Source organism: Trachurus trachurus (genome assembly GCF_905171665.1).
Source record: "Trachurus trachurus genome assembly, chromosome: 14".
Taxonomy (NCBI): Eukaryota; Metazoa; Chordata; class Actinopteri; order Carangiformes; family Carangidae; genus Trachurus; species Trachurus trachurus.
The window spans coordinates 19,810,647-19,832,586 of NC_139903.1; the positions used below are offsets into that span (position 1 = coordinate 19,810,647).

Consider the following 21,940-nt stretch of genomic DNA (forward strand, 5'->3'; position numbering starts at 1 on the left):
CATCACTTTGTTTTGGTCCCCCCAGTTTGCCACACATTTAAAAACTCGCTGCACTGGACTGGTGATTTATTTTATATTGCAACGTTCATTATTCATGTGAAAGGAAACAGACCATAATGTGTGCCACAAAGTTCAAACACCAGCTGTTTGTATGAGCCGATCCACAGTAGCTGAACTGTTTCTAGAACTTGTCCATTGTTCTTGAACTGTAGACGGTGAATGATTTCTTTTTTTCTAAATATATGAAGCAATAGTTTTGATTTTTAAGTGCAAAGAAATAATCGTAACACTTTTTGGACCATGTTTATTAAGGAGAAATCGTCTCATCCATGTTGTGACCACATATCCTGATGTAGACATGAATAAAACAACATTTTCCAAAGAACAGATTCATTTCTCTTTAATGCTCAAATGTCTCAATAAGATGGTTTTAACTCTGATATGCCACATTACACTTGAAATCACTGTGTGTTCAGTCTGTGAAGCAACAGCGACTTCAAGGGATCAAGTGGGATGTAAATTGGAGTCTGTACAGATGATGCATGAGCGAATCAGATCTGTGCAAAAACTTAAGGTGGAAACTTGCTTTGCTTTCTGACAGTCAAAACCCACTGGAGGCAAATTACACAAGTTTGTAGCCAGTAGCATTTCTCTTGGACAGGGGCCTGGATCTCAGTGAGCACAGTGACGACGACGTCTCCACAGCAGATGAACTCTAAACTTCCTCACCCATCACTACATCATTTTGTCAGTTTTTCTGCAAATTCCTCCTAAAGACACTAAACGAACTTCACTTCCACTTCTCCAAAAACCTGTACCCAGTACTGGTCAGTCTCACGTGAGTCCCTTGTGAATGATGTCTTCACTGTGACTGAACTCACCTGGAGAAGGATCCTCTCATTGGCTTTTATGGCACGTTACATTAGAAATGTCTGAGCCATGTTACTGTAATATAATACATCCAATACATCCATGCCCTGAGCTCGCAATCCAAGATGGCTGCTCCGTGCATCAACAATGGATAACAGGTTAATGAAATGCAGCATCGTTTGTGGTGATTTTTAGGGTCGAACACGAAATAAATTGAATCATAGATTGTCATTTTAATCTCATGGTTTGTACATTTGACACATGACTCCCATAAAACTATAACAAACATTTACCGTACATAAACTTTGTTTTTGGGTCAAACCAACATGATACAAACATCTTAATGAGTTTTACAGAAGTTCATTAATGACTCATTACCACTGGACACAGCGAATGTAAAATCAGCTCAAAATCAAATAAACTTTTTTATTATTTCTGAGGTAAAATCACTTTAATATATTGGATGTTTGTGCAGAGGGCTGATAAAACCAGCTACTAACAAAGTGAAGGAACATTTCCATCACTTTAAAGTGGACTGAGATTTTGCAGGTTGGCAGTATGTGGCTCAGCGTTGCCAGGTCAGCGGGTGTTGGTCAGTGCTCGGTCACAGTTGCCAAGTTTGGCGTCCTCTCTGCCTGCGAGTTGGCGCTGGACACTGACCATATATCACTCATCTCTGCAAACCAGAACCAGACCCAGAGAAAAGGTGAATTAATAAAATACTTTGTCACATAACAACAGTGAAGGCTGTGAGTGAATAAAAGGGACACAGCAGCAGTTTAATCTCACATATGCAATATATATAATATATGAATATTTAAATTATCGATTAGTCTGCACTGCAGGTTATTTCCCAGATTTATTGTGGTTTTAAAAGTGTCAGTAAATAGTGAAAATGTGTTATTAATATTATATGAGACTCATTTTCTATGATGGAATAATTCAAACTACGACTGAATAAAACTTCTGACTTTCACTATAAGTCAAGTTTATCTTTAGCTTTGATTTCTGTGCATTTTGTCTTTTTTCTCTCTTTTGTAACAGTTCAAAAGAACAACAATCAGACTTAATAAATGATCCTCAAGCTCTAAATTCTTCCACATTCATATTTAGCTCTTCATCTTTACATCGACCATGACTGACTCATGTAACATGCAGCCTGAACACCTCTCTTTATCTCACCTGTCTTGAATTTGCTGTAAGTGCCGTTGTCCAGTGTGAGTTTGCTGCCCGAACAGAAAGCCAGTCCTCGCTCTCGCCACCTGTTGAATAAAAACAAAGTCCACACTGTGACCTCTGACCTCAGCACTGGAAGCTCTTAGTGCTGATTAACCATCACTGTTTTGAACTGAGAGTGTGAGATTCACCTGTGGAACATGAATATGACGAGGATCAGCGCGAGTGACAGCAAATCAGTGAGGATCCACATCAGGTTGTATTGATCTGGACTCTGGGTGTGATGAGAGAGAGGAGGCAGAGAGTTCAGGGTCTCACACAGTGGCAAGAAGAAAGTAAGTGAACTATAAATTATTATTTATGTAGAAATGTGTCTCAAAATATGAAAATATTTAGATAATAACAAACATTACAGTTGATTTAAGGTAAAACCTAACAGATGTGGCCCTGTGTTGAGTCCTACCATGAGGAAGAGGGGGGAGCTCATGGAGCTGAGCAGCTGGGGGGAGTTGGTGGTGACCGAGTGGACGCCAGCGCACCAGGCCAGAGAGTAGAGCCACGGCTGGCTGATCACGTACAGGTTGGTGGTGATGTTCACAGCTTCATACTCACTGCACACAAGAGAGGAGAGCAGCAGTGTTGTGTTACTACACACCAGGGTCCAGCTGCACCTTAAAACACCTTCAGTTTTCTACTTAAAAGTGACAATTAGGGTTGAATTTCTCCTTAGGTGGGAAAGTAACTTCTTAGAATTGTTGCATAGAATCTCATGCTAATCGATAAACCTCACACACACACACCTGACAAGTTTTGCAGACATGGAGCTGTAGTGCAGGTTGAGTTTAACGATGTTGTTGCTCTGCAGCTCATCTAGAGGGAGCCGACTCCCAGACGTCTGCTGCAGCTCAGGGTCCATTTCCTGCACCAGAGCCCTGAGATCTGAGGGCAGCCACAGCACCTTGTCAGAGAGCGCACACAGACACAGATGGTGAAAGTAAATATCAACAACACAACATTGAGTTACATTCTATGATTTTGTGATGGAGTCTGTTGTGACGTTGTGGAGCTAAACAAAACTATAGCTCCCTAAAAATGTATCACAGATGGTTAAAATATTTATTATCATTATTCTATGTGTTGTTACTTGTTTTTAACTGTGTTTTTGATGTTTTTAAGCATGTGTTCTACATTTCTTAGAGTCAAAGATGAATTACCACTGCTCTTGTACAATTAAGTTTTTCTGATTCTGATTTGTACGATAAGACGATAAGAATTTACTTGTGCAGCCTCAAAAAACAATGTTCACATTCACACATGCCTAAGTATATTAAAAACATAATATCAGAAAACAAGAATTAAGGTCATCCAATATTGAACCAAGTCCCATATTTGTAAAAAAGTGCAGTTGTGCTGGCTTGACATGCTTGTTCACTTCTGTTTGGCCCTGGGGGTAAAGCTGTTCTGCAGCCTGGGGGTTTGGGTTTTGAAGGGCCGATAACATCTGGCAGATGGAAGCAGGGAAAAGCGATGGTGTGAGGGGGCGTTTCACGTTTTGTTTACTCAAGAAATTTATCAGAACAATGACGCAAATGAAAAGTATTGATTTTAGATTTCTCCATGCAAGAAGAATGATGGCACTTTTTTTATTTTGAAACCAACATCACCAGGAGATGATGATGTGTTGTGTTGCGCAGAGATGTTGCCTTATACTGTTAAAGATAAAAGAGTTTGATCTTGATGATGTATCTGGGACTCATTTATGTCAAACAAAACAAAACATGTATCACTGATTGAAAAAGAAACATTGAAGGGATGAAAGTATTATTTACTCTTATTAATGATTTATTTAGTTTTATTTACAATCTGTTATTATTTTTTATCATCATTGTTGTTATTGACCAATTTATTTCTTTATTTTATTTTACTTTAATTCATTATATTACTTAGATTTTGTCATATTACTCTACTATTCTATTTTTTTTTTATCTCATGAGTTATTTATTTCTTTTAGTTTATCATTTATTATTATACATGTGAATGCAAATTTGTGACTGTATGAGGGGATATATTTCTACCGTAATGTATATGTTCTGTTTGTATGTGTGTGTGTGCGTGTTGTCGTGACAGCAGCCGTGCTGTCTCACCTGTGAGGACTGGATGGAGGACTCGTTCTGGATCACCTCTAGCGTGCGTTGGATCCAGGTGTCCCTGTACGGATGACCTCTGGGCGGGCGGTAGAGGTCAAAGATGACCAGTTGTTGGGTGTGAGCTGCCAGCTGGAGCAAGGCCTGCAGGCTGCACACCGACTGGTTCCCCGCCTGCTGCCGCTCCTCCGCTCCCAGAGAGCCGGCCGTACCAAACGGATTGTGCTGCAAAGGACGATCATCAATAGGTAATTAATAGGGTGATGTAACAGAAGTTACAACAGGTCGATATGTTCTTCATCTCACTCACTATTGTGGGATACTAATGTACACAGTTGCCACCAGTGTGGTGATCCACATGAGCTAAAAAACAAACCACACTTTCTACATCAGTTCTCTTGTTGCTGCTGCTGCTTCACCAGCTTTTTAAAAACTTCCCTCCTGCTCTTTAGTTTTTACAGGTGAACTCCACTCTCCACATTGAAAGAAGCTTCTTTTGCAAACGATGATGTAGGCTGCCAGAGTAACTTCCCGTTTGCAGTATTTTTGCAATGAATCACGTGCCCAGTTTTCATTTGAAAATGCCATTATTATAATGAAAGCACAGAAGTGTGTTCAACCTGATGGAAAAATGAAAACACAGAGAAGATCCTACACATCTGCTTGAACTTGGAAAATTAAGTCCAGTATCTAGTTTTCGTCCTCTCAGTTGACTTCAGCCAATCAGATCTTGCCATAGTCTCAACTAGCCAATCACATCGTCCCTGTTGTAACTCTACTCCACCTCCTGTCTTCATCATCTGCTCCTCATCACATCCACATCTCCAGCTTCTGAAGGAGTTACCTTTACTTCACACAGCCCCGCCCCCTTTATGACATCACCAGACTGACATCGTTCACTTCTCTTCTCTGGTTTTTGCAGAGGGCAACAAAGTTTATTGGTTAACACTAATGAAGTCTCCCTCTCTCAGCCTGTGTTTCAGCTCTACTGTTTCTACTGTTTCTACTGTTTCTACTGCTCTGGTCAGTGAACACCGTGGTGACTCACAGAGAAGAACCAGGAGCCGGCGTTCAGGCTCTCCAGCTCGGCCCAGGTGAACATGGCTGCCAGGGCGTCGGTCCGGTTGGGGAAAACCTCGTGGACGTTGGTGGTGCGTCTCAGGGTGCGGTCGTGCATCAGGAAGGGAACGCCATCAAAACTACAGCCAAGACAGGACAACAGCACAGACCAGAGTCAGCGGAGTCTCTGTGTTCAATGTCCATAATTAAATCTCACTTTGTAAAAGTTTCACATCAGAACAAACATCTGAGAGTAACACTGATCAACTCTCGACTTTGATACAACAAGAAACCTGTGCTGACACATTCACATGAGGAGCAGCTCAGAATTGATTTTTATGGTTGTGCCTTTGATTAAAATCAACCTTTGAGATTTATTAGATGATGTTTTATGGTTTTACTTTCACCACTATCAGTTGTTTTTTATCATCAGGATTATCTTCATCTCTCTGATCTTATCTCTCCTCAGTATCTCGCAACGTTACTGCTTTATTGTCTTTTATTGCTTTCATGTGTCCTTATGTGTGTTCATGTATCCCCTCAGTAAAACACTCTTTCATGTTAGGCAAACGGCTACACATATTATTACTATTATATTATTATTATTACAAATACCTAGCGCTGGAGAAAGAGCTTAAGTGAATACAGTGAAACAGTGTAGAATGATGTATTATTCAGAATAATATGTGTTTTAATATATTTACTGGATATTGGATTGATGTGTTCAAGTGGGAAAATAACCTCAAAGATGCAGCTGGTGAAGGTGGTTCAATTTAAATTAGCAGCTTGTAAATGTCAATCAAGTTGCTTCCAATAATAATCAATCAAAATCTTTGTGATATTATGATTTTATGATCATTCTAAATCTGCAAAGTTAAGTTGTCAAATACTGTAAATGTAGTAGAATACTTAGTTTTGAATGAGAGTAAAGTGGTAAAATAAAAATAAAAACACAATAATGACGTAAAGGGCCTCAAAATTAATGGATACCAAATCTTCTTCCTCATCCTGCTATTTTTATGTTATTACTCAGTTTCCAATCAAAATATTATTTTTGAAAAACTACTAGATTATTGATCAGTGACAATAGTCATTAAAATGATAAAAATGTAAGATGTATAAACAGCTGCTGACCGACCTGATGGTGACGTCCGTCTCCAGACCTTTACTTCCTCCTTCTACCGACTTCTCGAAAGACATCAGCGTGTTCTCTGGAGCAAGCTGTGCAGGGAGTTAAGCACAGAGATGATCAATAGACTGATCTATACACCGATCAATAGACTTGAAGCTGATGTCACTGCATGTGGGGGAAATGCAAGGACTTGGTGTAAATATTTCAGTGCAGTAAAATCTTGGAAATATGTCAAACTGTGCCGGGGTTGGGCGGCATGGTGGAGCAGTGGTTAGCACTGCAGCATTGTTTCACTTGAGTAAAAACATCTTTATACAAATGTATATATTTATTCAGAAGAGTTTACACACAGAGCTAAATAGGAAGCTCTGGGCTCCAAACAGTTATTACAGGAAGGACGTGAAGAGAGCAGCTGCACTGTATCAGAGAAAATATGTCTGACTGTATTTCCTGCTCTGTTTGACATTATAAACTCTTGTAGCTCGTTGTTTACGCAGTGTAGCAGCTTATTTAGATGGTTGGTTCCTGCCTGCTCACCATGGGGGCGCCTCTGTGGCCGATGAGGGCCGGGCCGGGGCCCAGGGTCCATTCCTCTTTGATACAAGGAGAATATAAACCGAGGGGCACCAGGTAGAGGGCAGACAGGACGCTCAGGTACACGCCAAGGATCAGGCCGCGCCTCACTGACACACAAACACACACAGTCAGGTTTGACTAAAATAATAATAGATGTAGATGTTTTTAAATCAGGTTGGGAAACAGTTGTAATGTTCACCTCACCTCTGCTGCTGATGCGGAAAAAATGCAAAGCTATTGGCCAAGCCAGCGCCGTCATCAGTAAGACTCCACCCACATGTAAATAAGGCGCTGTTACCTGGTGAAGGTGCAAAACAAAAAAACAGGTGTCAGCTGGAGGAGAGGACAAAGAGGGGAGCAGAGAGGTGAGGGCTGTTGGCAGAGGAAGAGGAAGAGAATCACCTGGAAGGAGAGAAGTAACGTCTTCCACTCTTTACTCCACAGGTCGGACAAGACGGCAGTGGCTGCGATGGAGAAAGTCAGACTCACCATGATCCCGATCTGACAAAGAGAAAAGCTCATCGTCATCGTCATCATGTTCAATAACATCACACTCTCACATCTGAAGATATTACAGGTTTTAATTCTTCAGCACTCAGCATGAAATCAAATAATCTCAACTACATTAAAGTGCCACATCGCTGCTTTAATCTGAGCTGGTTCCCATCAGTTAACAACATAAGATAAGATTTGCCTTTTTTTGTCCCACAGTGGGAATTTCTCAGCATCAAACAGCACCAATAATACAAAATCAGTTGTAACCCTTTAATTTACAGGCCGCTAATTACATGGTATGTCAAGAAATAGCCAAGAAATAACAAGTAATTGCGTCATAATGTCTAGAAATAGCCTAGAAATAACAGTCAATTTCATAGTAATGTTGATATAGCCAAGAAATAACGATTGATTGGGTGGAAATGGCCCAGAAATAATTGATTGTAATTGACATTTGCAAGAACCTAGTGGATAAAAATTCTGGCCTTTCCCAAAAAATTCAAAGCATGAAAAGCATGTGTAATTTTTTGCCTTTAAATTACTATGAAATCGGCTGTTATTTGTAGGCTATTTTTTGACATTACTACACAATAACTTGTTATTTCTTGGCTATTTCTTGACATTATCACGTAATCAGCGGCCTGTAAATTAAAGGGTTACCAAACATGTCATTAGAAACAAACATAAATATATGCGTAGTTGTCATATTTGGAAGTTAAATATATTTACATAGATTTGTGTATGGGGGAGCACCTGATATTTATTTATTTATGTTTATTTATGTAACACACTCAATGACTCAACAGGATGAGAGGAAGAGCAGAGCAGAGCTGAGTCAGCTGAGCCTCCTATTCACAGTCCATAATAAAAACACAAGACTCTGTGGGCGCTGTGGACATTTTCATTCCAGTTTAAAGACCTGATTTCCAGTAAATAAAAGGAGGAGGAGGAAGAAGAGGAGGAGGAGGAGGAGGAGGAGGAAGAGGAGGTGAGCAGTTACCTTGTGACTCCAGTGTAGATGCAGCTTCTGGCCCTCTGACAGCAGACACACGGCCAGCAGCTGCACACAGGAACAAGACAAACACACCAATGATACAGTCGAGAGTCTCACACAGCCTCACATACATGTTGACCTTCATCCAGGGGTGTTTTTTCATACCTTTGTATTCATTAATCAACCGTACACAGATTCTTGATTAGCCCAATCCTCAGATAATTACATCCATCAATCAATAAAATCTTCTACGACAAAGTAGTGAGAAAACAAGAAATTTCTGGGAACAGTCGCTCCCTTAAGTCGACTGGTTGCCTGGTAACTGATCTTAAAAGCCAAAAAAATAAACACCTTGTAACGCTTTTACAATTCAGTGTTTTACACATTAAACCAACCAGATATATGGTGTGTTAACTGGTGAGTTTTAGAGGTCTGGACAGAGGCATGCCAGCTGTTTCCAGTCTTTATGTTAAACTAAGCCGAGCTAATTTCCTCCAGACATACGACAATATCCTGCATCAAACTTTTTTTTCTACAAAAAGCAGTACGTGTATTTTCCAAATGCTTAACTGTTCCTTAAAACAAAATACCATAGTTTTGATGAAAAACCAACACAAAATGTCTGACATCCAGTATGAATTTTGAAGAATGTACCACTTCTGCAAATGTATTTAAACACCATCATGATCACTTTCCTACAACAAGTGTCATGGAAATGATCACAAAGCATCTGATTAACTGATGTTTAATTAGAATGATAACCAATGAATAAATAATGAAACCAGAAAAGATGATTAATTCAACCATAAAATACAACTAATACTTCATCATCTGACATTTCACTGTGGAAAAAACAAAGTAAGGGATTAAATGAATCCAGTTAATCACTTTAAGACAATCCACTGGAAATTAATTTTAAGAATATGAAACTGATCAGACTGTCCCATTACAACCAGTTTAATAGCTGCAGTGTCTGTGATTAAAATGAGCTGAAGGCACTAATGAGGTTGGATCTAATTGTTCATAAGAGGCTCTTGGATAGTTTTTTATTTTTATTTATTCATTCATTTATTTGTATTCTTTGTTCTGTTTGTGGTTGCTACGATCTTTGTTGTTTTTATCTTACCTTGTTAATTATTTTATTGTCTTGTGAAACACTTTGTAACATTGTTTTGATGAGTGCTTTATAAATAGAATTATTATTGTTATTATTAGTTGTGGAGCGGTCAGTGTGGTGTTGGAGTCTCACCATGAGCACAGCGACGTAGGTGAAGAAGGCCGCAGCGATGACCAGCAGCACCACAGACCAGGGGAACCAGAAGCCCAGGTTCCCAAAGTTAAACCTGCACAGTTGAAGACACAATAGATAGAAACACAACAGCTGATTATGTTGCTATTTTTCGGAAGACAAAGTTTCATTTTGTTTAGATCTTGAGGGAATTATTAGTTATTTATATCAGGAAAACAAAGGAAGTAAAATGCATGAATTAAAGCAGAAGTAAGTGGTCCGGTCGTTTTCGCTAATGCTGCGTTCCAGGCAGGCTTTTGAAATCGTAAATTACAGCTTCAAGTCACAACTTACGACTTTGTAGCGTTCCAGGCAACCCACTCGTGTTTTTCCGACCTGTTTTACCGGTGAAAGTCACTATAACGGCCACTCGTAACTTCCGACCGGTGAACTCGTACCAGATCGAACTGGTACCACTTCACGGTCGGAAAAATACGAGTTTCCTTGAACGCACCATAACAGTCCTCGTCCCTACGTCGCCACATTCACGGCGTCCCTTGGCTGCACACACAGCCCTGCATGCCGTTCTCTCTCCTCATTGGATAAAAACTGTAGGATACGATAAATGTTTTCTCCTCGGCTCAGAGCAGAGCAGAGGGACTGAGAGACCCGTGTTTCAGTCCAAACACTCTATGTAAGTGATTGCTGTCGGAAGATAACTATTTAAGACTTATATTAACACAAATATATCACTTACTTCTGCTTTAATGTCCACTAAGGGCTTCTATAGTTGTGGTTTGGGCAGGTTGTTCTCAGGTTGAGACACCCACTCACATCTTGGTTAAAGTTCAAGGTAAATAAAATTAAGAAAGCCCTCAACCCCCCTTTTTAGGACTTGAGATAGCCACAGAGTCTGGTAAACAGGATGAAACCTACCTATCCAATGTCCACTCAACACACACACTCTTTGCACTCTTTCCTTCAGTATAAAAAGGCATGTCAAGTTGTGTACTTCGAGATATCTCCGTTGTTCTCGTGTTAGTAGGGCTCCTGTGGATAAAGGAGTCTCCCCATTCGACACCTGTGTCTCGGCCAACTGATTCCTATCTTAACCCCCTTCTTTCCACACTCCGCACTGAATCTCTGTCTTCACATTCTTTCTTTATTGTGCTTTGCCGCTATTTGCTGTGTATGATAATTGGCTGTACAAATCAATTTTACCTAAATTACCTACATTTAATAAGAATAAAAGTTTAGAGTGAATGCACTGCTTCTTTACCTGATGTCGGCATGCAAAAATCTATTATCTGTTCTGTTCTATTCTATTCTATAGTTTAATTTCATGGTAACACACATCACTCCACACTATTAAGCACTTAAATGTACAATTTAAAAAGCAGCAATGTGTACTAGTGGTTGGTGAATGTATATGATTTACTATTATTAATTAATAACTGTTTTAAAGCGTATATGATGTACTCATTGGTCTAAATATACAAAGAATGCTTTATAAATGATAGATTATTAAATCAGAAAGCGTACTGGGCAAAAACTGCACAGAGCATATGAAGAGAGGGACTGATGGACTGATGGAGGCTTAAAATGGTCCAACAGCCCATTTGGCTTCAGGGACGTTTCTGTGTGTGATGTTTCTGTGTGATTACACATGTAATGTATTTACTCAACCCACCAGTCAAAGTCATTGTAGTCGTTCTTGGCTTGTCCCCAGAAGTAGAGGAAGACCAGAGTTAAGCAGAATGACGCCACCAGCAGAGCAAAGCTGGCTCCTTCCACCTGTCCCAACACAAACACAGAAACAGTAAATACAGATTTTTCTCTTTTTTTCTATCCCATTTTCTTGCCTTTGTTTCCAAGGAGATGAAGAATGACCGTTGACCCCTATGAAGAGAAAGCAGCGTTCACACAGCAAAGCTCTTTACTGGCTTAACTGTGATTGTAAACCTGTGACGCAGCCTCATTACTGTTCACAACAGCAGCTTCAGTTCAGTTTAATCCACAGTTAAACTGATGCTGAATTAAAAATAACCATGATAAAAAAGAGAAATCAATAAAAACAATGAGATGTAATCAGTCCCTACTCACGGCGTGGAATCATTACATTTCACTGTTTTATTGATCCGCTCTGCCATCGTCCAGCTGTGTTAACGATCCACGTTCTCCTACAAGGACTCATTAGTTTGATGTTACCGTTTAATTATGAACAACGTCTCATTAATTACAGGCTGTGTGAAGAGCACCAGGGAACATGAGCGCAGTGGTTCAGCCGTCTTTTACAGCTAAAGGAAAACTTAATTGGGTGATATTACCCAGTGGGAGTTACCCAGTTCATGTGAAATGGTCATTACTGGTGAATTTGAACCTTTTTCAGTTTGTGGCCTCATAAAAACACAAAGTAGCATCACTCCCATGATAATAGGATGGAGAATGTTTGTATTTAATTATCTTAATTGATCAAATTTTCAAGATGGATCCAGAAAAAACAAAAACTCTTTACTTAGGTCTGTCTGTTTAGCTTTAAGTATTTAAATTACGGTGGCCTTGAGAGTTCATTTTGTTGTGTGCCCAGAAACACTCATGATGAAAAAAAAAATGAAAATGAAAAAACTACATTTGTGTCTTTGCATGTGTTTTCTTAGAGGTGATTACATTAATACACACTACATTAACACAGCTACTCTTCGTGCTATTTACAGTTATATTATAGTGTAATAAACAACTTGTATTAGTGTTTATTATCAAAACACCTCACATTAAGATGACCCTAAAACATGTATACATAAACAAAACTTTTAAGATATTTGTGGGTGTTTTTAATTTACTTAAAAAATTATGAATTTCATTATTATGTTATCAATTGTCAATGAGCTGCTTTATTGATCATTATTATTTCCGCTTTTGAGCTCTGAAATAAATTAACTATCACTGTATTGCTGGGGATGTCAACAGTGAGTCACGCTCCAGGACCATCTACTATGCTCATTAAGACACTGAGTGGAGCAGATGTGTCCAGTGAACCACATCTGTGCAGTGGGTGGATGTTGTCTGACCTTGTTGCAGCAGCAGTCTTCGGGCTGAGTGCAGCTCCTCTCGTAGCGTCTCCAGCGGCAGCCGTACAGACCCGAAAGACACCAAACCAGAGGCCGGTGCTCATAACGCCTCAGCAGTTTGGCACGAAGGCCCCTCATCTGGCCCAACTGCAGCCGGGACAACGAGGGCGTCATGGCTGACACACAGGGGCCCTCACACACCCTCCATTCCTGCTCACACACACCTGAAAACAAAAAGGCCACCTGAAGGTTTCTAATGCAACATCACAACCACAGACTTTACAGTGACATTATGATGCTGATGGATACATCATGTTTAAACAAACAAAACAGCAGCCTCCTAGATAACAGCCTGTTATCAAGTCTCTGCAGGAAATGTGTGAAAACTGCAAAATTCCAGTTAGCCTGTGCATATTCTCATTTGTCCAGGTCATAGTATCAAAGGAGGTTAAATTGAAAGCAACTGGACTTAGTTATTTGTCTGGTAAGACGTTTCACCTCTCATCCAAGAGGCTTCATCAGTTCATGTACGCATCTGACCAGGCTGGGACTGGTCCAACTATCTAGATAGTTGAACTGATGAAGCCTCTTGGATGAGAGGTGAAACGTCTTCCCAGACAAATAACTGAGTCCAGTTGCCTTCGATTCAACCTCCTTTGGGAAAATTCCAGTTAGTTGATACAGTTTGTTTTTGTTCTTTTGTGCAAAAACTTATCAGAAATGTCAAGTAAATCAAATGTTATTAGTTTCAGTTTCATATTTGCACAGACCTCATCGGCTTGTCTCGTCCTTCACCCTCAGGCGTCACTTCTTCAGATAATCACAGCTCTTGTGCAACTCTTGTGTGTTTCAGGAACATTATCTTAGCCCGGGAACAAAGGACAGCTCATCTGGTTGTAACGCTCCCTGAAGAACAGATACCAGAGCACTTTAAATGCAATCCATGGACACAGAGTGCATAAAGACAGATTATGGAGTAAGGAGCACAAAGCATATCAACTTAAATAAGGCCTTAATTTATACAGTTAAACAGTTTTTGGATCTGCTGTTGTAGATTAGTGTTATCATGTGGTGGCACCTGTTGTAGCCTACTCAAACTAAACAAACTCAGACAAACAACCAATAATAATCATTAGAAAAAACAATACAAAACTGCAAGCATTATGAGTTAAAATAATGGATTAATATGACTTAGAATATCTTGGTGGTGTTGGATGGACTAACTACATTGAAAGGGGCCATTATGTTGGTAAATCCTGCTCATGATCGTCGTCGATTGTTTCTTCTTAATTGTAAAAATTAATTGACAGATCTGGTTTGCAAGTTCATTCATGTTTTATATGTGAGCCGAATTGTAGACAGCGTTTTAATACATCCTACAAATACTTAATTAAGTAAAATTGTTGATCTGCTGCGGCAAGCGAAAGTGATCCTCTCAAAATTACAGATGTTCACAATGCACTTTGGTGATGAGCCGCGCACAATGGAAAAGACCAGGACCTATTGAGACCTGATCATCAGTGAAAACACAGCGACACCGGAGCAGCTCCAGTGTCTCTCTCCATCACCGACACATCATCACAAATTAATGTCACCATGCTGTCGTCCTACCTCCAGGCCGGTGCTGCTCGCCGGGGAAACGGCGGGAGAAGAAGCCGCAGTGCGCAGATCAGCCCTCGGTTATCGCTCCGAAACAAGTGGCCTCTCTTGTTCGGGTGATGAGGTTGTGTGAAGCCAAACACATTTACATACACGGGCAGAGGAAACGACACGCTCCGCCTTCAAAAACACAACTGGAAACAGAAATGTAACATCTTCGAGACAACAGCACCATCATGAAAACGCACAAGTCGTTTTTACTTCATTACAGCCTTTTATTGTTTATAGGCTACATAAGACATCTCACAGGGTAACATTATTGTCATATTCATTATTATGACTCGCTATGCAAATGATTACATCCTTTAATTCGGACAAGTGTATTCAAACTTACTTAAGCGGTTTCCATTTTGAAAATTTAAAATAAATATTTTTTTTGTGTATATATGCTTTATTTTGAAATTCATCACGGAAATTTGCATGTTGAAAATAATTTTATACTTTACACTTGATCCTGTCGATCCCCTACAGTACACCTCTGTGTGACCGACTGCCACCTGTTGCCACGGTGATGCAAACACATCGTTTCACCAGGTGAGTCCACCTGGAAATACTTTTCTCCATCTCTCCTCTCTTCTTCTTCTTACTTTCCTACGTGTTTGCACTCTTCCTCCTAGTGTTTGTATCCTTCCTCGTAGCCTAGAAGAAGTTTCTTGTAGTCTTCTTCCTCTTCTTCTACTTATGATACCAATCACAACTACAACTAATTAATAGCTATTATAATTATAATTATAATCACATGATGATCACATATAATAATAATAATAATAATAATAACAATAATAACCATTATTATTATTATTATTATTATTATTATTATTATTATTATTATTATTATTATTATTATTATTATTATTATGTGTTGTTGTTGTCATTTCAATATCAGATCAAAGTTTCAATTTGAGATTCAATAAGAGTTCTTGCTCATATCCTGGTGGTCTGGGAACAAGCAAAGGAAAAGAAAAAAAAACATCATCATAGTAAACAATTAAAATCTACATTTCCATGGATGGCTGTACCTATAGACGGGACCTGATTGGTTCTGTGCTCCAGGCTCCTTGGGAATAAAATTTAAGATAATGAGGTTAAAGCTCTGACCCTCAAGTTTAATTTGAAATTGTTTACATCATTACAGAAACTTAAATGATCTAGCCTATAAAAAAATGAATAAATTCAGAGTCAGAACAAGAAAAAATAATAATATGAGCTGCAAATAAGATTGAGAGAAAGAAACATTACTGTTATTATCATTAAAAGCTGTTGTTGCGCCACCTGCTGGTGTTTTTCTTTGAAAAGTTGTCAAACTGCATCAGCAGGATTTCTCTTACCCCGTGGCTGATCCAGGGTCCCGATGTCTGAGGGGCCAGACCTCCGTTTCCGGTTACACATTTCAAAATAAAATCCATTTACTACTTTGCGTCATGTGATGATGAGCATCACGGGCTCTAAAGACATTTAGATTTCTTTAAAAGTTGGGTGATGCCACGTGTCTGGTAAAGACACAAAGCTTCAGCAAGATGGCAGTCGGTTTGCAGAAAGTTTTGTGCCTAGTTGTGTGGTGTTGTTGGTGATTGGAATTTGATAAACCCATTGTAATCCACTCGGCATCTGACATTGTAAATGAGTGCTAAACAACGCCAGGTATTTGAAAGGCGTGTTGTGCTTGTGCATGCCACCCATAGACCGTAAACACAAAGGTGCCGCCAGGTTTTTAATATTGCAAACTGGAGCGCTTTTATTTTGAAGGCTGGCCCGGCTGGTTTCCTGTTCGACACTGAGCGATTTAACGCGGCTGAGCAGCCGCGCCGGTGTGGTGAATCAATCAGACTTGTTTGGAGCAGAGGAGGGGGCTGTCCAAGTAAAGTTAGCCCCGTTAGGAGGAACGGTTTGTACCTTGAGGTCAGGCCGCAGAATGACCGACCTGTGGGTGTCGGTGTCGGTGCTGGGAGCCGCGGTGCTGCTCAGCGAGGCGGCCCGGCGCAGCGCGGCTCGGCTCGGCTCGGCTTACTGGGTTTACCTGCTGGAGGCGGCGTGCACCTTCCAGCTCTGCTGCTGCACGCACGAACTGAAGCTGCTGGGGGAGACGGCGCGGCTGGAGCTGCCGGTCGGCCTCGCCCTCACCTACACCATGACGGTCATCCACCTCCTAACTTTCCGCGGGGCGACGTGTAATCCCTGCGGGGCTCTGGAGAGCTTCTGCCGGGGAAGCAGCACCGGCAAGGCGGCGGCGGTCGTCGTCGCCTGCCAGTTCGGAGCAGCGGTCGCCGCGCAGTATTTCGCCGCCGCCGTGTGGTCGCAGGGTCTGTCCGACATCCACGTGAAGCACCAGCGGTTCGGCTTCAGGTGTTTCGACCCGCTGGGCGGCACCGTGCTGGAGGCCGCGGCCGTGGAGCTGGGCTGCGCCTTCGTGGTCCAGGCTGCGGCCATGACCGTGCACAAAGTGGACGAGAAGCTCCGCGCGCACTGCATCGCTGCGGTCATCACCGGGCTGGTCTACACAGGTGAGTGAGTGACCGGGGGGTTACCTGGAGAGGAGCGGTCTCATCCTGTCATACACAACAACACACATGCACATAAAAAGTCCTGCATGACATCTTCTACTATGGATGTGCTGGATATCAGTAAAAAATCACCTAAAGCTCTTTAACCATGGTTCAGGTGTTTTTTCACTGTCTGGGTTTCCAAGTCAAACATAAATTAAAGTCCCATCATCTTATGTGAGGATTTCCAGTTTTTCTCAGTTTTGTTGTGCGAACAGCTGGAGGAGGTTTTGACACTTTGCTTCATCAAACACGATGAACAAAGTGACAATATTTGAAAGTAGGCTATGTTATTATGACGAGTTGTGAAAGTGAACAGACTTGAGTTAATATTTCCTGGGTGTTTTTTTTATTCTGTTTTTGTGAATCACAAGTATCTGATTTAGTTTATTGACAAAACTTCTAATAATGATTTCCTGAAAGTAAGGAAGCACTTATTACTTTTCCATGACATCCCTGGTTCTCAATACACACAGGTGCTTAAAGACAGAAATAAATGATAAAAGAACTAGGAGAGATAATACATTAGAGAAATGTAAAGTTACTCAAATGAATGACAAATAAAAAAAGTTGAGTTGAAACTAAAAGTGCATGTTTACAAGCAAAGCTATTTTTAAAAGAACTCTGTCATTGCATAGGGATCTTTGCATGCTCGGCCGACTTGTTGTGTAGGGACGATTCAGAAAGTTCTCACCAGTGGGATGAAGTGTTAATATAAACACAGACTGATGCTACAGGCTCATTTTGGCCCCAGGGCCTCATTATGAGTTTAATTTTACTTTAATTTTTTGGTTTGGAAAGAGGCTGAAGATGAGCGGAGGATCTCTGCTCAGTCCTGACGTTGACTCTCTGCTTTTTCTCTCCCTCTCTCTGAAGGTGGAAGTATTTCAGGAGCTGTTTTTAACCCCGTCCTGGCCTTCTCCATCCAGTTCCCCTGCAGCGGACACACATACCTGGAGTACTGCTTCGTCTACTGGCTCGGCCCGATCCTAGGTGAGGAGACAGAGAGACAGATAATGGGATCACACACAGACAAACATACAGATAAACACTTGGGGCATTTGGGAGTGTTAAAGCTGTACCTCTGGTAGTTGCCACAGTGCCAAGATGCCCAAGCTCAAAGCATGTGGATATTTGTAGGCGCTCGTAGCGATACAAATACTGAACATGTCTCAGTCATGTACAAATTAAAATGCCAATTAAATAACAATAATAAAGTTTGAAAATCAAGTTTTCCAGAAGCCCACAAGTTGTCTCTGCGCACCAGATCACACAGTATTATTTAGAGTTATTTCTGATAATTTGGGCCACGGGGCAATCGCATCGAGCACTGGCCCCATAGCTGCAGGGACCAGTGCTGTTGACAGAGATGGCAAAACCGGTCGTAGCTCCCATGGCCCTATCAAAATTTCCCAGAGGAAATTTTTTTTATTGTTATTTTTACTCGTTAATAAAAGATCAATATCTTTGCTAAGAGTTTGATTGGCTCCTGCGTTCTCCACATGTGGGCGGAGCACGTGTTGTGTATGGTTAACAACTGTGTATGGTTAACAACATGAACACGTTTGGAAGCTGTTTGGGAAAAGTTAAGCCAAACTGAATAACACAGAGAAAGTGTTTTGTTTTTTAAAGTTTAGACATCACATCTGCTAAAATTAGTCTTTTTTTTCTATGCAATTTTGTGGCTTTCTGAGCATAAGAAACTTATCAAACAGGTTGTTTCCAGATGTAGTTATATTAATCCAGGTGGACTATCATCATCACTACAACCTCTCTACCAAGGTTGGGTGGCCCTCTCTTTCTGTGAGGCGTGAAAAGCGCTGTGGTGTTTGATTCATTAATAAAGCTCTTACTGGTCTTCACCTCCCTACATCACCACGGTAACCTGCTCTGTGTCTCCACATGTGCTCCCAGGTGTGGCGAGCTGCATCCTGCTTATTGAGAAGGTCATCCCTTTCCTCTCTGGGAAGAATACGACTGGGATGGACGTCCCTGCTGGCCAGAAACAGAAGACACAGTAGCCAGGACGTGGGGACGCTCCACAGTCGCCACAGCGCGTCGTCTTCCACATCTCATGTGAATAATACCAGCAAAAACAGCTTGTTTTTCCTTTTGTCATTAACACTTGTGAAGCAGCACATTAAGACCAGTTATGACCTGAACCGTTAATGTGAAAAAACAGGAAAACACATATATTTAAATGAACAGCATTTACAGTGATCATTACAGAACACATGGTGACCTAATTATGTAGCGCAGGTTAAAGGACAAAGTGCTTAAAACATTGAAAAGCAAATAACGGTTGATAATGTTGGCTTCACAGCTGCTGTTGGAAGTGACACAGATATTATACCAATCAAGTTACAGTACCGACAGACAATCTACAATATGATGTATACTGATTTCTAATTAAAACCTCATTTTCAGGTTACTTTTTCTTTTATTATGTCACATTTAGATATTTAGATTTGATAGATTTTAACATGTGAGATAATAGATGCACCTTTACTTAAGTTTTGCCAAATATTCTCCATGTGACTGAAGAGACTGTGAAAGCACAACACTAAAAACAGAGGTGAATGTAACTGTTGAAGTGAGATTTTAACTCATTGCTCCATCACTACTTTGCATAAGATGACACAAAATGGGGAACAAAAACAGTTGGAAGCACTTTGATTACAAAATGTGGAAATTATAAAACACAACTGAACTCGAGCAAAACTAGAGGGCGTTTTCAAAAAGCAGCAAAACTTAACATTTTACTGATGCTTTAATTAGTCGTTTTCTCTATGCAGTTTGGTTGATTTTAGAAGCACAAAAAGTTTTTGTAAACATCTTTAGTTTTGAAAACTGAGTTCTTCAAACTGATTTCTGTATCTGTTGGGGCCATTAATTGGATTTTGTTTTTAATATTTTCACTGCACATGACATAAAATAAGTGTGACTCTGCTTTTTCTCGATGCCAACAGTCCAAGTGATGACATTCCTACAACATACTGTATATGTACACAGCCAAATCTATTGAGATGTTTATTGTTTCTTTATCATATTTTAAATCCCACACAAGGTGTTCTGACCCAGAGGTGACGGTGACAGCACAAAAGTTTGAAGGTCTTTGTTTGATCATGGCTGTAATTTTGCACAATTGTCAAAGCTTTACTCTTTCAAATGTCTGTAATTACACCAAACGTTTGGCTTTTTTTGTTTTTTTTCCCTAACGTACTTGTTACGTGAACACGAGTTAAAGAAAACTGGATTTCACCCAGTTTTTACTGTTGAGAGTTTGGTTTCCTGCACAAATGACTTCATGTTTTCATTGCAGCTGATCATTTACTGTTTATCCTTCATACTGACAAAGACTTGGAGTAAACCAGTGTGATATTTGCGCTGGGATTTGATTGATATACTGCACTTTGTTTTGTTTTCTCTCTATCAGAACCACACAAACGTCTGTTTCTCTGTGAACCAAGCTGATTAACATATTAATACCTCTCAAGTCTGGATGGTCATAATGTGTAACTGGATGATTATGATAAGAATGTGAATAAACATTGATTTTTCTCTTACATTTCTCTGACTCGGTGTTTCAAAATATACATGTTTTTATTATATACTTGGTGTGTATTGTGTTTTAAAGGCATTTATTAGAAATGCCTTTTTTCCTCCTCCTTAAATTGAATTCTCTATTTTATTTAAATGCCATACAAGGAAAATGCTAAATTTAAGCCTTCAGCATGTGCAAAGACACGTCTCCATGTGTCATTAAACCTGGCAAGTGAATCATTTGTCTCATCTTATTTTCCCTGTTTTAACAAAATAAAAATGTCAGACTGACCGTGCCAGCTCAGTCTCCTGTTGTCATCCTCCAGGAGACCTAAAACCATATTAAATCCTGTCGTGCCTCTAGAGCTCCTGTTACTTTGGCTCACACGGCATCTGTTGCATAATGTGACCTTCGTGGCCTTTACCAGCCCTCAGCCCCATGTTGACCGACCAAACCAAATACCAAAGTCACTCGGCAGCATAGATAACATTCAACACAACCAACTTGAGACTCACATGAGACTGACTCCACATGATCATCGAGAACATGTCAATCATTATCGATGTCACAGTGAGCTGGGACTGCACTGTCGGTGACAGTTTAACATTGAATTGTGAACATTACAGATAAACACAATGTTAAAAATTCACTTTAGTCAACACATGTTCAATTTTAACTATTGCACAGATTTATCAACATTACTACTTTTATAGGATTTTCATTGTTTTTTATTTTATTCTATTCTATTTATTTAGGTTCAATCAATACACACATTTGCCTCATGAAGATAAACATCGTCTTTAAAAGCTGTTGTTACACATATTTACTGCATACAATTTGTGTAGAACCATACATTTTTCCTGTAGCTTCAGCTACTTAAAGATTATACATAAAAATAAAATAGCAGGGAAACATAACTTTACATAGACAGACCATTCATTTGTGCTATAACTTTTAGTGAGGAACACTGAGCTCAGTCCAGCTGCCATACCTTTGTGAAACCTTCCATATTATCATGAAGGCTATAAGTCCATTTTTCCAGAGGAGGATTTTCATTATGGCCTTGTTGATAGCATACAGTTGTTACCATTTAACTGTGTGTGTTTCATTTGTGAGTACTCCAAGCTGATGATACTTTATCAGCCAGTAGTGACTGCTAGCAGGTAGCATGCTACAAGAGAACATGGCAAAAGTACAAAAGTGAGTTTGTTTTGTTGTTGACATACACAGTAAGACCCAAAAAGTCCTGACCTTTCTGGATCTTCCCCAAATTTGAATATGTCTTTGCGTGCGCCATGAGGCTAATGTTTATGTTTTCTGCTTTTTTTGCTTTAATGAAATGCTCAAACCAAACATAGAAGAGGTGCCAGCTAACACTGGACGGCGCTGGCTGGCACAAATGCACTTGACTTCACAAATCACAAATGACATAATCTAAACTTTACATTAAATCAC

At 40.1% G+C, this 21,940-nt stretch overlaps 2 protein-coding genes across 2 annotated transcripts; one reads left to right on the forward strand and one right to left on the reverse strand.

The window, feature by feature from the left end:
* Positions 1-1,292: 1,292 nt before the first annotated feature.
* LOC310997010 (glycerophosphodiester phosphodiesterase domain-containing protein 5-like) lies at positions 1,293-14,465 on the reverse strand. Its single transcript, XM_083986577.1, has 17 exons — positions 14,354-14,465; positions 13,513-13,648; positions 12,743-12,966; positions 11,365-11,468; positions 9,696-9,789; positions 8,453-8,512; positions 7,360-7,458; positions 7,162-7,255; positions 6,919-7,064; positions 6,388-6,470; positions 5,239-5,389; positions 4,191-4,415; positions 2,847-3,004; positions 2,510-2,657; positions 2,238-2,320; positions 2,053-2,132; positions 1,293-1,546 (listed from the first exon to the last, which is right to left on the reverse strand). The coding sequence occupies exons 3-17, from the start codon at positions 12,914-12,916 to the stop codon at positions 1,464-1,466; spliced, it is 1,782 nt and encodes a 593-aa protein (XP_083842703.1). The 5' UTR covers positions 12,917-12,966; positions 13,513-13,648; positions 14,354-14,465; the 3' UTR covers positions 1,293-1,463.
* Positions 14,466-16,210: 1,745 nt separating this feature from the next.
* On the forward strand, positions 16,211-20,533 carry LOC310997151 (aquaporin-11-like). The gene is made up of 3 exons (XM_083986799.1): positions 16,211-16,902; positions 17,818-17,934; positions 18,856-20,533. Exons 1-3 carry the CDS (start codon positions 16,314-16,316, stop codon positions 18,960-18,962), a joined length of 813 nt encoding a protein of 270 aa, XP_083842925.1. The 5' UTR covers positions 16,211-16,313; the 3' UTR covers positions 18,963-20,533.
* The last annotated feature ends 1,407 nt before the right edge of the window (positions 20,534-21,940 follow it).

Bases quoted from the DNA above. Each gene is read 5' to 3' on its own strand.
- LOC310997010 (XM_083986577.1), bottom strand. From the start codon at position 12,916: ATGACGCCCTCGTTGTCCCGGCTGCAGTTGGGCCAGATGAGGGGCCTT. The intron at 9,790-11,364 runs GTGGGTTGAGTA...TCAACTGTGCAG, and splicing joins GACTACAATGACTTTGACTG to GTTTAACTTTGGGAACCTGG. The intron at 5,390-6,387 runs GTCGGTCAGCAG...TCTTGGCTGTAG, and splicing joins GAGACGGACGTCACCATCAG to TTTTGATGGCGTTCCCTTCC.
- LOC310997151 (XM_083986799.1), top strand. From the start codon at position 16,314: ATGACCGACCTGTGGGTGTCGGTGTCGGTGCTGGGAGCCGCGGTGCTG. The intron at 16,903-17,817 runs GTGAGTGAGTGA...CTCTCTCTGAAG, and splicing joins CACCGGGCTGGTCTACACAG to GTGGAAGTATTTCAGGAGCT. The intron at 17,935-18,855 runs GTGAGGAGACAG...ATGTGCTCCCAG, and splicing joins CTGGCTCGGCCCGATCCTAG to GTGTGGCGAGCTGCATCCTG.